Source organism: Aquarana catesbeiana, linkage group LG04 (genome assembly GCF_042186555.1).
Source record: "Aquarana catesbeiana isolate 2022-GZ linkage group LG04, ASM4218655v1, whole genome shotgun sequence".
NCBI lineage: Eukaryota > Metazoa > Chordata > Amphibia > Anura > Ranidae > Aquarana > Aquarana catesbeiana.
Genome location: NC_133327.1, coordinates 673,712,245 through 673,729,237, shown reverse-complemented (window position 1 = coordinate 673,729,237; position 16,993 = coordinate 673,712,245). Strand labels below are relative to the sequence as shown.

Below are 16,993 nucleotides of genomic sequence, written 5' to 3'. Positions count from 1 at the left end.
AGTGTATAGATTGCATTCATATTTTTGCCACCCAAATGCATTACATTGAAACCTTCATGCCATGCCAGTCCCATGCAGTGACTCCAATACTACAAGGCCACAATACACACCCATCATAGGTCAACCCCTATCCTTCTAATCCCCTTGTGATTCCAGGGGGCCATATCATTACTGTAGAAGAGTGTTCCCTGTAGCACATGAAGCACTGGCTGAGCACCATTGATCTCAATGAAGTCTCTTACCTCTGACAGTGGCAGTTTCCCCTTCAGGATGAGCCATTCTCTGCATTGCAGTGGCCGCTACGCATATAGGCATGCTGACTTTCTGCCCAAGTATGGTTGTTGAGAGATCTGTGTTTGAAACATCCCTTAGAACACGAGGATACAACCTGTATCTAATAAGAATGACATGTCAGTACAGCAAGCATGGCATTAATGTCCCAACCTGGACTGCTGTAAAATTTACCCATGCAATGTGGTCCCCCCGCACCGCACTTCGAGCATAGCTCCCAACTGTCCCTTATTTCGAGGGACTGTCCCTGATTTGGAGCAATGTCCCTTTGTCCCTCTTTCCTCCTCATTTGTCCCTCATATTGGTCTGATCCTCATAGTTGCATAAGAATTGCACTTTTTTATCTTCCAAAAAGTGTTTCCCAGTGCTAAACCTTTCATCTGATTTCTAAATTGTTGCATTTGTAAATTCTAAAAGCCAATATAAAGGAATAGTAGTGGTAAAAAAAAGCTCTTATGGATTTAATTATCCTTTTGTTTTGGTTAATTCTCCTTTAAGGGGGTGTGGCAGGGGGCGTGTCCTATGCCTTCATACGTTTGCTAGTAGGTGTTCCTCATTCCCATCTCAAAATGTTGGGAGGTGTGCTTCAGGGGTTAAATGCTCAATTGACTAGGGGAAAAGGATTAAGGTAATATACACCCATTATTCCTTGTTCCTGCAGGCTTCCTGCTCTCCATGCATAGTTACTTAGTTGAAAAAAGACATAAGTCCATCCAGTTCAACTAATAAAAGTGGGGGAGGGGGGTAAATCATACAATCCTATATACACAATCCTATACCCACAGTTGATTCAGAGGAAGGCAAAAAAAAAAAAAACAGCAAAGCATGATCCAATTTACTCCAGCAGTAGAAAATAATCCTTCCTGATCCCAGAGAGGCAATCGGATTTTCCCTGGATCAACTTTACCTATAAATGTCAGCAGCCAGTTATATTATGTACATTTAGGAAAGAATCCAGAACTTTTTTTTTAAAGCAATCTACTGAGCTGGCCAGAACCACCTCTGGAGGGAATCTATTCCACATTTTCACAGCTCTTACTGTGAAGAAACCTTTCCGTATTTGGAGATGAAATCTCTTTTTCTCCAGACATTAAGAGTGTCCCTATGTCCTCTGTGATGACCTCAAAGTGAATAACTCAACACCAAGTTCACTATATGGACCCCCTATGTATTTGTACATGGTGATCATATCCCATAGAATCAGCCCCCACCACTTAAAGTGTGACTAAACTGTATCTGAGCACCACATTCATTTTTTTTTTAAATTCATTTTTAATATTCATTTCATTTTTTTCATTCCTTTTGTAATATTCAAAGCAAACTCCCCTTCCATCCATGTCTCCATGCTTTATTCCAGGTGATAGGCGACCTCGGGCCCCCAGCTGTTTTGAAAATACAAGTCCCATCAGACATTGCAACACCCTGACAATCACAGGCATGACTCCTAGAGGCAGAGGCCTGATGGGATCTGTATTCTCACCACAGCTGGAGGGCCAAGGTTGCCTATCTGTACTTTATTTTGTTGAGAAATCACTTTGAACCCCCCCCCCCCCCCCACCAGCATTTCCATCTGCAGCCATCTTGAGGAAGCGCAGAGGATTCATGTAGCATTTACTTCCTGGAATCCATCTGCCTTTAGCTCAGGCATGCAGACAAGAGGGTGTACTTAGCTGAGAAAGCCCCCCCCCCTCCTGAAGACTCCTGGGATGTATGACATAATTTTGGCCTAGGCCACAAACCAGGAAGCAACTGAACAAAAGTAAAAAAATTGGTTAAAAACAAATACCGTATATACTCAAGTATAAGCCGAGTTTTTCAGCACATTTTTTAGGCTGAACCCCCCCCTCAGCTTATACTCGTGTGGGGGTCTCGAGTGAGGTTGTAGCCTCACTGTGCCCATCTGCAGCTGTACCTTTGATAACCAAAACAGCGGGTGTCTCCCGCTGTTTCATGCACTCTGTTCGGTGGCCGTCCATTGTAACAAAGCCCCGCCTCCTCCTCGTCTGTGATAGACGGAACACTGATACAATGCTGGGAAACTGTATCAGTGTTCCTCTATCACGGATGAGGAGGAGGCGGGGCTTTGTTACAGTGGACGGCCGCCGCACAGAATGCATGACACAGTGGGAGACACCCGCTGTTTTGGTTATCAAAGGTACAGCTGCAGATGGGCACAGTGAGGCTGCACATGGGCACAGTGAGGCTGCACATGGGCACTGATGATACAGGTGGGCACAGTGAGGCTGCAGATAGGCACAGTGAGGCTGCAAATCGGCACAGTGAGGCTGCAGATGGGCACTGATGATACAGGTGGGCACAGTGAGGCTGCAGATGGGCACAGTGAGGCTGTAGATGGGCACAGTGAGGCTGCAAATTGGCACAGTGAGGCTGCAGATAAGCACTGATGATACAGGTGGGCACAGTGAGGCTGCAAATGGGCACAGTGAGGCAGCAAATGGGCACAGAGAGGCTGCAGATGGGCACAGTGAGACTGCAGATGGGCACAGTGAGACTGCAGATGGGCATTGTTTACCCAGTAGCTGCTGCATTTACCACCCTAGGCTTATACTCGATTCAATACGTTTTCCCAGTTTTTTGTGGTAAAATTAGGTGCCTCGGTTTATATTGGGGTCAGCCTATACTCAAGTATATACGGTAAATATAATATACCTTCCTATTTACTAACGCTAGGATTAAAAATAGTTCATGTTGATTGAGAGAATAAAGTTCCACTTTAACTTCCATTCCTGCCCACAGCTGTCTGATGTCATCACATGCAATGCAGGACCAACAGCCCTTCATTGTATAGGAGAATGGCGAGGTTCCGCCACATTCTGGAGCACCAGACAGCGGAGAGCACCAGCTGTTGGTGGAATGAGGAATAAGGTAAGTATTTGTACTTACCCCCTCAGGCCAAACAAGCATTTAACCCATGGGGGGGACAATGTACTACATGGGGGGACAATGTACTACATGGGGGACAATGTACTGCATGGGGGGACAAAGTACTGCATGGGGGACAATGTACTGCATGGGGGACAATGTACTACATGGCGGGACAATGTACTACATGGGGGGACAATGTACTACATGGAGGGACAATGTACTACATGGGGGGACAATGTACTACATGGGGGGACAATGTACTACATGGGGGGACAGTGTACTACATGGGGGACAATGTACTACATGGGGGGACAATGTACTACATGGGGGGACAGTGTACTACATGGGGGACAATGTACTACATGGGGGGACAATGTACTACATGGAGGGACAATGTACTACATGGGGGGACAATGTACTACATGGGGGGACAATGTACTACATGGGGGGACAGTGTACTACATGGGGGACAATGTACTACATGGGGGGACAGTGTACTACATGGGGGACAATGTACTACATGGGGGGACAATGTACTACATGGGGGGACAGTGTACTACATGGGGGACAATGTACTACATGGGGGGACAATGTACTACATGGAGGGACAATGTACTACATGGGGGGACAATGTACTACATGGAGGGACAATGTACTACATGGGGGGACAATGTACTACATGGGGGACAATGTACTACATGGGGGGACAATGTACTACATGGGGGACAATGTACTACATGGGGGGGACAATGTACTACATGGGGGGACAGTGTACTACATGGGGGGACAATGTACTACATGGGGGGACAGTGTACTACATGGGGGGACAATGTACTACATGGGGGGACAATGTACTACATGGGGGGGACAATGTACTACATGGAGGGACAATGTACTACATGGGGGGACAATGTACTACATGGGGGGGACAATGTACTACATGGAGGGACAATGTACTACATGGGGGGACAATGTACTACATGGGGGGACAATGTACTACATGGGGGGGACAATGTACTACATGGAGGGACAATGTACTACATGGGGGGACAATGTACTACATGGGAGGACAATGTACTACATGGGGGGACAATGTACTACATGGGGGGACAATGTACTACATGGGGGGGACAATGTACTACATGGAGGGACAATGTACTACATGGGGGGACAATGTACTACATGGGAGGACAATGTACTACATGGGGGGACAATGTACTACATGGTGGACAATGTACTACATGGGGGGACAATGTACTACATGGGGGGACAATGTACTACATGGGGGGACAATGTACTACATGGGGGTCAATGTACTACATGGGGGACAATGTACTACATGGGGGGACAATGTACTACATGGGGGGACAATGTACTACATGGGGGGACAATGTACTACATGGGGGTCAATGTACTACATGGGGGACAATGTACTACATGGGGGGACAGTGTACTACATGGGTACATTTAACAGCAACCCTGAGTGGGGCTTTACACTAATGAAGTTATTCTATACAAGAGGTAAATGGAATTTATAGTTGTTTCATTATTGTTTAGATATACATGTAAAATAGATCAGCTTGATGTAAGTAATCTTATCCATGTGTACTGAAGCTTTCAGAATCTTTCCCCTATGTAAGATTTGTAAATATGAATGTAGACTCCATGCTTGCACATTACATATGCAGGCTCTGCTTCCTTCTTAGTAGTATTACACAGTGCCTGTTCTTTAGGGCTCCTTCACACTGGGACACACAGGGCTTTTTTCAGCGGGTACACAGGAAATGCAGTTCCCACACCTCCAGCACTAAATGTATGTAATGTCAAGGAGTGTGGAGTGTCCTGGAGGGTCTATATTATTGGCTGCTAGGGGATCTATTGTCACTGGTAGGGATCTGTTCTTGTGTGAAGGTCTATTGTTGCTGGGGAGGTCTTATGTTGCTGGTAGAGATCTACTTTTGAGGGAGAGGACTATTGTTGAGGGAGAGGTCTATTGTTGCTGGCTGCTGGGAGATCTGTTGTTTCTGCTGGGGGGGTACAATGTTGCTGGGGTTGATCTTTTGTTGCTAGGGGTGGTAGTTGGTTCTGGGTGGCCCATTGTTGCTGTGGTGGAGTCTATGGTTGTGCGGGGTCTGTTGTTGCTGAGGTATGGTCTGTTGTTGCTGGGATAGAGTTTATTGTTGCTGCAGGGGGGTTATTGTTACTGGTGGGGCCTTTTGTTGCTGGGGTGGAGTCCATTGTTGCTGGGGGAAGTCTATTGTTTGGAGGCTCTATTATTGCTGGGGTGGGGTCTATTGTTTTGTGAGGGATCTATTGTTGCTGGGGTGGAGCCCATTGTTGTGTGGGAGACCTATTGTTGCAGGGGTGGGGTCCATTGTTGCTGGGGGGGTGTTTTTTATTTTGTGGGGGATCTACTATTGCTGGGGTGGGGTCCATTGTTGTGTGGGGGATGCTTTGTTGCTGGGGTGGGGTCCATTGTTGCTGGGGGGGAGTCTTTTGTTGTGTGGGGTATTTATTATTGCTGGGGTGGGGTCCATTGTTGTGTGGGGGGTCTATTGTTGCTGGGGGGGTCTTTTGTTCTGTGGGATCCATTGTTGCTGGGGAAGTCTTTTGTTATGTGGGGGTGTTTTTTTTTTTTTTGCTTTGGTGGGGTCCAATGTTGCTGGAGACTATTGTTGTATAAGGGATCTATTAATGCTGGGGTGGGGGATGTTTTGTTCTGTGGGGGGATCTAGTGTTACTGGGGGAGTCTTTTGTTGTGTGGGGGAACTATGGTTACTGGGGTGGGGTCTATTATTGTGTGGGAGATGTTTTGTTGCTGGGGTGGGGTCTATTGTTGCTCAGGGGGTCTTTTGTTCTATGGGGGATCTATTGTTGCTGTGGGGGAGTCTTTTGTTGCGTGGCTGATCTATTGTTGCTGGGGTGGGATCAATTGTTGTGTGGGGAATGTTTTGTTGCTGGGGGGGGGGTATTGTTTCTGGATGCAGGGGATCTATTTTACTGCTTTTCTTGTTATCATTAACAAATTCCATACAAATTATTTAGCACCACAAAATAATACTTGGTTCTGTCTTCTCTAGAAGGGGCTGTACTGGGAAGTGGGTAGGAGATGGAACCAAGGAACGGTGCTCAGAGGTACACTATAAAAAAAGTTGAACAAGGAGTTCATAGAGCTGGGAGAGGAGAAACAGCAGCACACTGGTCTTCCCGGTGAATGGTTGTGCAGGGGAGGGAGCGTGTCAGGGCAGGCTGAGACCTCAGCACAGCTAGCGAACTGAACATGCTGTGCTTTCATGCCTAGTGTGGTCAGTTTTTTTTTCAGAGGAAAGCAGAGAGACTGGCAGGAACACCAGGAATTTCAAACAAAGGAAAGAGAACAGGAGTCTTTCTCATACAAGTACATGGTACAGAAGACACATATCAGGAATATGAAATGTTGGGGTGAAATATTCTTTAAATCCAATACAACAACTCAGGAATTATTGTAAGGAAATCAAATATAATTTACAGTGTATGGCAGTGGCGTATCATAAATGTGTGCAGGCCCCAGGGGGGATGGGGCCCAGTGTGTCCTCATTGACTGCACACATTGAGGATTAGCAGGGGTTGCCTGTGCTCTCCGTGTCTCCTGTCCCCCAGCAGTCTCCAGTGCAGACCACGAGCTCCCGTCACATTGTTGGTCGCTAGAAGCTGACTGCCACTCGCCTGCCATTGTCCTAACAACCAATGACACGCTTGCTCAGGAATTCACAGGACACTGGAGCTTCCTGTGCAGGAATAACCCCCTGAGGAAGTCATGTGCCTTGTGACGAAACACGTAGGAGCGGGGCTTTTGGATGACATTGGCACATATGCATGGACCCCATCTGAAGTCTGCCAGCAGACCTGCTCTGCCTCCTGGCTTTGCTCTCTGCCCTCTTGCAGCGCTGTAAGGTATATGAAGGTGAATGCTCTGATATTTATAGGACTCTGATGTGAACAGGGGGCCCCTAACAAGACCAGGTACACCCGATTAGACATGAGCAGAGAGAAAAAAAAATTTGTTTCGTTTTTATCCATTATTTACATAAATTGGTTTAAATAGATTTGTTTAATTAGTTTCGTTTATTCAAATTTGAATCAATTTAAATTTTTCGAATTCTATTCAAATTTATTCTATACGAAATTCGAATTTTGGAAGACGGTTATATTCTTTCTATTCCATTCTATCCTATTGTTATTTCTATTCAATTATTTTCTTTTCTATTCTATTCAAATTCAAATTTACTATGTTCAAATTTTGTAAAATGGTTATGTTGTTTTATTCTTTTTATTCTATTATTTTCTATTATCTATTCTATTCTTTTATTTTCTATTCTTTTCTTTTCTGTTATTTCCATTCCAATACAAATTTATTATAATTGAAAATTGAATTTTGTAAGATGGTTATATTCTTTCTACTCTATTCTATTATATTCTATTCTAGGCAATTCTAGTCTTTTATTTTCTATTCTATTCTAATCAATTCTTTTCTATTCTATTCAAATTTGAGTTTATGTTATTCATATTTCGCGAAATGGTTATATTCTTTTATTTTCTATTCTATTCTTTTCTATTCTACTCTTTTCCATTCTAATCAAATTCAAATGTATTCTATTCGAAATTTGAATTACAGAAGATTGTTATATTCTTTCCATTCTAGTCTGTTCTATTATATTGTTTTTGTCTACTCTATTCTATTCTTTTCTCTTCTAGTCAATTATATTATTTAACTTTCTGTTCTATTGTATTTTAATTTATTTTATTCAAATTTCACAAAATGGGTATATTCTTTTATTTTGTATTCTTTTCTATTCTATTCTTTTCCATTATATGCAAATTTATTCTATTTGAAATTTGAATTTCAGAAGATGGTTATATTCTTTCTATTCTGTTCTTTGCTATTCCTTTATTTTCAGTTCTATTTTATTCTGTCATTTTATTTTCTATTCTATTTTGTGCTGTTTTACTCTATTCTTTTATTTTCTATGAAATTTCTTTGTTTTTCTATTCTATTTTTTTCTATTCTTTTCTATTTCTTTTTTTTTTTTCTATTCTTTAATTCTCTTCGGAAATTGGAATTTGATTCGAAAACTATTCTAATTTGATTTGAAAACTTTGAATTCCATTCAAATTTTGATTCATTATTTCAGATTTGTTTAAATTCATTACTTTTGTCATTCAGAAAACTTGGACATTCCAATTTCTGAATAAAGAAAAATGTGTCCGAATTTCAGTTTGGAATGAAACAAACTGCCCATGTCTACTCCTAATGAATGGGGAGAATCGGGAGTGAACATGGGACTCTTGATAGGACCAAGGTGCCATCTAGTGGCCATATTGCAGTACTTTTTTTTAATACAGTATCTCAATCAAGCAAAAAGTACATTATGGACATTGAATGTCACTTACGATCATAGGAGATAATTACTGTATATTATTAAAGAGGTTGTAAACCTCCATGGGGAAGTTGTACCTAAAGGTAAGCCTATAATAAGGCTTACCCGTAGGTATTGTAAATATCTCCTAAACTTGCACCGTTTAGGAGATATTTACTATATGCTGCCGCCGACGTCATTGGCGCGCATGCGCACTTAAGGAGCGGCCCGCTCGTGCCGTTTTTTCAGGGCCCGTGCCGTGACACCTGTGATCCCTTACATGAAATGTCCCCATCAGACTGGCTTTATGGATCAGTGTGTAGGCAGGTGCAGTTAGCTACTTTGCCACTATAAACCATGTTAGGTGGAGACCTAGCAGGACTTGGGGGATGTGAGCTAAACACCCCACACCTATATGGTTGAAGTAGCACATGTAGGTCCAGGATAGGACAGGAGGATAGGAGGAGTAGACCTGCACCCAGGAAGAACCAGCTGAAGTCTTTTTTGTCCATTTTGGAGGTGGGTGCTAGGGCGGGTATGCAAAAGGCCTTTCAGGCCAGGCCCTGAGTGAGGCTGCATCCCTGGAGGGTGTACATAGGAAGGAGGTGACTACAGAAAGCACAGTTCTGTGAGTGCTGATTACCCCGGGGGTGAAGGGGAGACTGTACAAGGAAGATGGCTCCCAAGGTGCTTCATATGCTTTCACATGTGACTACTGCGGACCATCCACTAAGTGTAATTGCCTGTGTAAAGTCAGGTGACTCTGGATTGTATGTCCTAGTGATGTGACTGTTATAGCATTTCCGGAATACCTTCATTAAAGTGCAGCAAACTACTTTATGTGTGAAAGTTCCTTCCTTTGGGGATGTAAAGGTCAACAGCCAGGAATGTCATGTCATGGCATAGAGTGGGGCACAACATGGCGGAGGGTTTGGCCTCAGCAAGGAAGGACAGTGCTCTAGCAGGACAGGAGTAGGGGTAGGGACTTGTGCTCTTGGCACCAAATCTAGCCAGCCATGAAGCCCCTCTTACAAGTGGATGAACTGAAAGACATACACTATATTGTCAAAAGTATTGGGACACCTGCCTTTACACGCACATGAACTTTAATGGCATCCCAGTCTTAGTCCGTAGGGTTCAATATTGAGTTGGCCCACCCTTTTCAGCTATAACAGCTTCAACTCTTCTGGGAAGGATGTCCACAAGGTTTAGGAGTGTGTCTATGGAAATGTTTGACCATTCTTCCAGAAGCGCATTCGTGAGGTCAGGCACTGATGTTGGATAAGAAGGCCTGACTCGCAGTCTTCGCTACAATTCATTCCAAAGGTGTTCTATCGGGTTGAGGTGAGGACTCTGTGCAGGCCAGTCAAGTTCCTTCACCCCAAACTCCCTCATCCATGTCTTTATGGACCTTGCTTTGTGCACTGGTGTGCAGTCATGTTGGAACAGGAAGGAGCCATCCCCAAACTGTTCCCACAAAGTTGGGAGCATGAAACTGTCCAAAATGTCTTGGTATGCTGACGGCTTAAGAGTTCCCTTCACTGGAACTAAGGGGCCAAGCCCAACCCCTGAAAAACAACCCAACACCATAATCCCCCCTCCACCAAATGATTTGGACCAGTGCACAAAGCAAGGCCCATAAAGACATGGATGAGCGAGTTTGGGGTGGAGGAACTTGACTGGCCTGCACAGAGTCCTGACCTCAACCCGATAGAACACCTTTGGGATGAATTAGTGTGGAGATTGCGAGCCAGACCTCGTGCAACATGAGTTCCTGACCTCACAAATGCGCTTCTGGAAGAATGGTCAAACATTCCCATAGACACACTCCTAAACCTTGTGGACAGCCCTCCCAGAAGAGTTGAAGCTGTTATAGCTGCAAAGGGTGGGCCAACTCAATATTGAACCCTACGGACTAAGACTGGGGTGACATTAAAGTTCATGTGCGTGTAAAAGGCAGGTGTCACAATACTTTTGGTAATGTAGTGTAGGGGGATGGGTACTGCCTACCCTAGTACCCCTTGTTTAGACCTGGGCCTGCATTTCAGCAAAAAGCTGTTTTTTAATTATATCTTTTAATGGGATCTTCATGTTCATCTTGCTTTTCTTTGGCTGGGGTTCTGCTGAACACACTATGACATCTGCAAATTATTCTAAAAAAAAAAAAATTGTAATGTTTTAGTAGAAGAATTGGACTTGATCCAGACAAATTTCAAGCTGTTAATGACTCCCGATCATTATAATGTCTGATTAATCCCTCCATGCACACTCTTGTTTCCAGCAGGAACAGAGCGCCATTATTCAGGTATCTATGAACTTACTTACTTATACATTTTTCGGAGATTAGTTCCCGGTAGATTAACCTCGTTACAGTAGCCTAATTTTTTGAGCAATTAACCTTGAGAGGAATTGTAAAGACTAACTACTTCCAGTGCAGATCAGTCGTCATCAGATCGTTTATTTTCTCTTTATGGGGCTGATTTACTAAAGGAGTCATTTTTACACTTTCCTATGTGCATTTTATTCTGGAAACGTCTTAAAGGGAACCTGCACTGAGAAAATACATAGGCTGCCATTGCAATGCTTTTGAAAATGATAATTGACTGGCTCTAATAGTCTTCCAATTGCCATAAGGGCTGCTTCACATCAGAGGCAGTCCAGTGCGTTTTTATTCTGCATCAAAAAACGCATCCACAGCTTTTTTCATGGATTCCAATGACATAGTTCACACCATGGAGAGGAAGGTAACTTTTACTGCCATGACCACCAAAGTGGGGTGTGGGGGGTGTGTGGGATTTAACGTTTAATGCCATGACCACCAAAGCGGAATAGGGGGGTTAACTTCCACTGCCATGACCACCAATGCAGAGGGGGGAGGGAGTTGGGGGAGGTGTGGTAACTTTCACTTCCATGACCACCGATGTAGGGAGGTGGGGATTCATTTTTACTGCCACTGACCAACAATGTAGGGGGGTGGGGGACTAAACTTTACTGTTAGTGACCACCAATGTGGGGAATGTGGCGAAAGAGGAAGGAGGTAATAGTACAGACACCAATGCTGGGGGTTATTATTGCAGCCACTGATACCAATATTGAGGGTTATTATTGCACTAATTATCACTAATGCTGGGGGTTATTATTGCACTCATTATCACCAATGCTGGGGGTTATTATTGCACTCATTATCACCAATGCTGGGGGTTATTATTGAACTCATTATCACCAATGCTGGGGGTTATTATTGCACTAATTATCACTAATGCTGGGGGTTATTATTGCACTCATTATCACCAATGCTGGGGGTTATTATTGCACTCATTATCACCAATGCTGGGGGTTATTATTGCACTCATTATCACCAATGCTGGGGGTTATTATTGCACTCATTATCACCAATGCTGGGGGTTATTATTGCAGCCACTGACACCAATGTTGAGGCCGGGTTCACATATGTACGGCTGCGGTTCCCAGCATTGGGTCCGGTGGGTCCTTGTTCACCGGTTCAGGTGGGAATCAGGTCCAAATTTTTGCCTGAATTTGCACCTGGACCAGACCCAAACACGCACAGGACCTTTTGGGAATGTGGACCGAGGCCACCCCGGAGCTGTGTGAACTGGCTCCATTGAGAGCCAGTCACACTCGCATGTCATGCGAATTGGATGTGAAGAAACCCGAATCCAATTCACACATATGTGAACCCGGCCTTAGAGTTATTATTGCACTCATTGACACCAGTGCTGGGGGTTATTATTGCACTCATTGACACCAATGCTGGGGGTTATTATTGCACTCATTGACACCAATGCTGGGGGTTATTATTGCACTCATTGACACCAATGCTGGGGGTTATTATTGCAGCCACTGACACCAATGTTGAGGGTTATTATTGCACTCATTGACACCAATGCTGGGGGTTATTATTGCACTCATTGACACCAATGCTGGGGGTTATTATTGCACTCATTGACACCAATGCTGGGGGTTATTATTATTGCACTCATTGACACCAATGCTGGGGGTTATTATTGCACTCATTGACACCAATGCTGGGGGTTATTATTGCACTCATTGACACCAGTGATGGGGGTTATTATAGCATCCACTGACACAATTCATGGGGGGTTATTATTGCCCTCACTGACACCAATGATGGGGGTTGTTGTACTCCAACTTTTTCAGTGATATGCTGCAAAAAATGCAACTGGGCTGATTTTATCCTTCGGGTTGAAAGGTAGGTTCTAGCTCATTCAATTTGAACCTTAATGCATGAAAATGTGCTGTTATTGTTTAAAAATCTCACCATACATCAGCCTGCATGCGCCTTCTGCCCGTCTAGAACCATCCCGAGCTTTATTTTCAATTAAGTCCTTGCCATGTATGGCCCAGGCTTGGTATCCAACTTGAGTAAAGTGGAACCGCACTGGCAAAGACGGGTGGCTTGAACGTGATACGTCACTTCCGCCGTTTGCAACGCAGCTTGGAACGCTAACGGCGTTTTCCAATACGTTGATGTGTAAGCTGCCCGGGACGTTTTGATTTTAAACTTTTTTTTACCTGTTTCTAATGGAATTTTTGGAATAAATCGTGACATACTTCACTATGGAAGCCCTCTTTTTCTTTCTTATCCCCCACTTCACCCTGGAAACTTGCTGAGGCTATGGTAATTATCATTCACCTTGTGAAATACCTACAGAAAGTCCAGCACAAATCTACCGATTGAATCCCGTTTTACCATCCGTTTGAACCAGTGCTCATAGCTGTATGGAATTTCCATCTGGATTGTCGTTTAAGCGTATATGACTACTTGTGATGGGTGTCATGGGATTTTGGTGAGTAGGATGTGTGGCAAGTGTTGATGGTGGTGGAAAGATCCTTGTTTTACCAAGACCCGAAAAATTCACAGAGAATTCACAGAGAATGAACTTTTTGGTATATCATATACCTAATTATATGCACTTAATCACTTTATATTGTGGCTGTCACATATAATCTACACAACAGATGAGTATAATTTGATGCCGAGTTTACATATATATATAGTTTTGTTTTTTGAATTTATATATTTTGAGCTGGTTTGCACCAGAGCGCTTGCACTTTAAATCACTTTCGAATGTATTCTTTAGGGAGCGCAGTTTAATTAATTGTTTATTAATTATCTTCGTTAATTCCACACTTGTGTACAACGAGCTGCTCTCACATAATTGTTTATTTATCACCATTTGCGCAAGTTGAGTGATATCTTCACTTACCGGTACATATTTTCTGTTTATAATTTGGGCCTTCTAAATGCTGCATATCAGTAAATATTAGGGTTGTCCTGATACCGATACTAGTATTGGTATCGGCACCAATACCAAGCATTTGCCCAAGTACTTGTCCTCGGGCAAATGCTCCCGAGACTTCACCCGATACCTGGACAGTCAGCGGTGATCGGTGAGTGGGGGAGTTACAAGCTTCTCCCCCCCTTTCAGCTGCTTTAGAGAAATCTATACAGCGGTGATCGGTGCTTGTAACTCCCCCACACACGATCACTGCTGACTGTCACCGCATCCTCCTCCAGCCCCCCTCCGTTCTGCTGTCCCCCTCCTTTCTTCCTCCGTGTCCCCTGTCGTTCTGCTGCTGTCCCCCTCCAGTTTTCCTCCAGTCCCCCTCCGTTCTGCTGTCCCCCTCCTTTCTTCCTCCGTGTCCCCCGTCATTCTGCTGCTGTCCCCTGCCGTTCTGCTGCTGTCCCCCTCCGTTCTGCTGTCCCCCTCCGTTCTGCTGTCCCCCTCCGTTCTGCTGTCCCCCTCCGTTCTGCTGTCCCCCTCCTTTCTTCCTCCGTGTCCCCCGTCGTTCTGCTGCTGTCCCCCTCCAGTTCTCCTCTGTGTCCCCCTCCGTTCTGCTGTACCTCTCCATGTCCTCCTCCTTCTTTTATTGTATGGACAGAGTCAGCTGACTCTGTTCATTCACATAACTGAAACATTGTAATCTCCTGTGATTACAATGTGTCAGTTTATGAATGGAGAGGAGCCGCTGTCTTCTCTCCATTCATTCTCAGTGCAGCTGAGGCTGGAGAGAAAGGAACTGGGGAATCTCTATCCTCTGTCTCTTTCTCTGTCTCAAGGGGGAGATTTCAGGGGTCTATTATGACTCCTCATATCTCACAAAGCCCCCCAACAGGGCTGATTAATAAAAAAAAAAAAAGTATTGCAATAAATAATTTAAAAAAATTATTGTAAAAAATAATAAAAATTAAAATAAAAAACACACAGACACCGTCCACCCCCTCCCTCCCTAAAAAAAAGAAAAAAAAGAAAGCATTGTAAAAAAACAACAAAAAAAAATAATTGTAAAAAAGTTGTAAAAAAAAAAACCCCAAAAAACACTGTCATGTGACATTAAAAAAAAGTATCGGTAATCGGTATCGGCGAGTCCTTGAAAAAAAGTATCAGTACTTGTACTCGGTCTTAAAAAAGTGGTATCAGGACAACCCTAGTAAATATACAAAGCTAAGACCTCTGTGTTTCATAGTACTATCAAAAAGTGTACCCGTCCATTGAACAAAAAGCAAAAATGAAAAAAAAAAAAAAAAGGCCCCCTGGGACCCTGCAGACACTAATCTTTATTTTCTGCTTTTCTTTATTTATCAATAAAATCTTTTGGTAATAAAAAAAAAAAAAAAGCTCTGACGTTGTAACTTACCTTGAAAATGCTGCTACATTGTCTGTCAGCGTTTGCTGACCGTCCGCTCCCGATCGGTAATAATCAAATACCGACTTCTTAAGATGATATTTGGCGTGTTTCTCGAAATCTTCCACTGTTATTAACTTTCCAGACATTTTGGGTCTTTCTGGAAGCTGCTCAGCACTTCAACTGATGAGCTATTTGTAGCTGTAGGACGGGGGATGTGGATAATAAATAACCATTTCTCTCTCTTATGTTTGCATGACCTGTGTTTGGTTTCTCTGTCAATGTGTAAACGCAGGTTTTACGTGCGTGGCTTTGGCACTGGACTTTCTCCTGCAGTCTGCACGGGACGTTTGTCATTTGGAAATGGTACAGTGTCCATTACATGGGATTACCGACCTTGTTAATGAAGACATTGAAATCTACATACAGGAAAGTGTGGCTGTTAACCACTTCAATCCCGGGCACTTTCACCCCCTTCCTGCCCAGGCCAGTTTTTCAGCTTTCAGCGCTGTCACCCTTTGAATGACAATTGCACAGTCATGCAACACTGTACCCATGTGACATTTTAATAATTTTCTTCACACGAATAAAAAAAAAAAAAAAAAGTTTCTGTCAGAAAAGTTTGTAAATAAGTAATTTTTCTCCTTCACTGATGTGCGCTGATGAGGCGGCACTGAAGGGCACTGATGGGGTGGCACTGATGAGGAGGCACTAAAATGCAGTACTTATGGGCACCAGTGTCGGCCCGTCCATTGTGGGCGCTCGGGTGCCGCCTTCCCTATCCATGCCCCCAGCGTACTGAAAGGGGCATGAATTATAGCGGCGGGGTTTTTTTTCGAAGTACCTGATTAGAGCCAGAGGCTTCAAAATAGGGTGGGCTCGGGATGCAGAGCATTGCGTCTGGAGCCTACCCAATTGTATTGCAAGAAAAAAAGAAAAAAGAGAAAGGTCTGGTGTCCCCAGTAACACACTTCCATCCCTATAACATATAGTAAAACGAAGGATTCGCCCTGGGACTTTAAATGAAGTGGGTTCCGTTTCTGCCATTAAACATAACAGTAGTAAATACAGTATATGGTTTATTCAAGTAAAATTGTTTACATGCATAGATAACACCAACAGTTGCCAAAAAAAAAGATATATAAACAAGAAATATTGGTACATGAATGTAATAGCAGTCATAGTACACGGGCATCATACTACCCGACTAGTTTCGCGAGATCCAGCTCACTCTTCAGGGGTGGATGTGTGTAACATAGTACCTAAGATAAAAAAGTATATAGTTGGCAAAATGGCACAGTATTAGTTATACAGGCACAGGGTAGGAGGGGTTATGGGTCCCCATACTCACCACTGAGCTAGACCATGGCTACAGGTGTGCGGCTCCAAGATGGCGGCAGCAGGTGCCTCACCAGGGAGCTGAGGGGGCGAAGTCAGATGGGACCCCACCAGGGGCCAAACGGCAAGCAGGCATGGCATAGGTGTAGTGAAGTAACCCTAGAGACCTCGTTAGTTCATAAAGAGTGTAGGCTGTATTGTATTGCAACAGCAAATAAATTTGATCCTCCTCCCGGCCAATCGAGAAGCAGGTCTGATACCCATCACCCGATTGGATGCCTAGGAGGAGGGTAGGAGACGCACGGTGGAAGCGAGGAGGAGAAGAGCTGCTGGCCGATGCCGGGATGCCCGATCCCCGCCACTGCTTGGTGCCCTGATTCAGGAGGTTCGGCAGGTGAAAAGGTATGCATTCC

The 16,993-nt window shown here is 44.0% G+C and overlaps 1 protein-coding gene across 1 annotated transcript in view; it reads right to left on the bottom strand.

Moving 5' to 3' along the window:
• HAO1 (hydroxyacid oxidase 1) overlaps positions 1-15,513 on the bottom strand; it is a 45,584-nt gene extending 30,071 nt beyond the window's left edge. Inside the window, exons 1-2 of the mRNA XM_073628623.1 lie at positions 15,255-15,513; positions 243-394 (exon numbers count right to left, since the gene is read on the bottom strand). Of these exons, the coding sequence (XP_073484724.1) occupies positions 243-394; positions 15,255-15,391 (289 nt within the window). The 5' untranslated portion in view covers positions 15,392-15,513. The remainder of the gene's footprint in view (positions 1-242; positions 395-15,254) is intronic.
• Between the last annotated feature and the right edge of the window lie 1,480 nt (positions 15,514-16,993).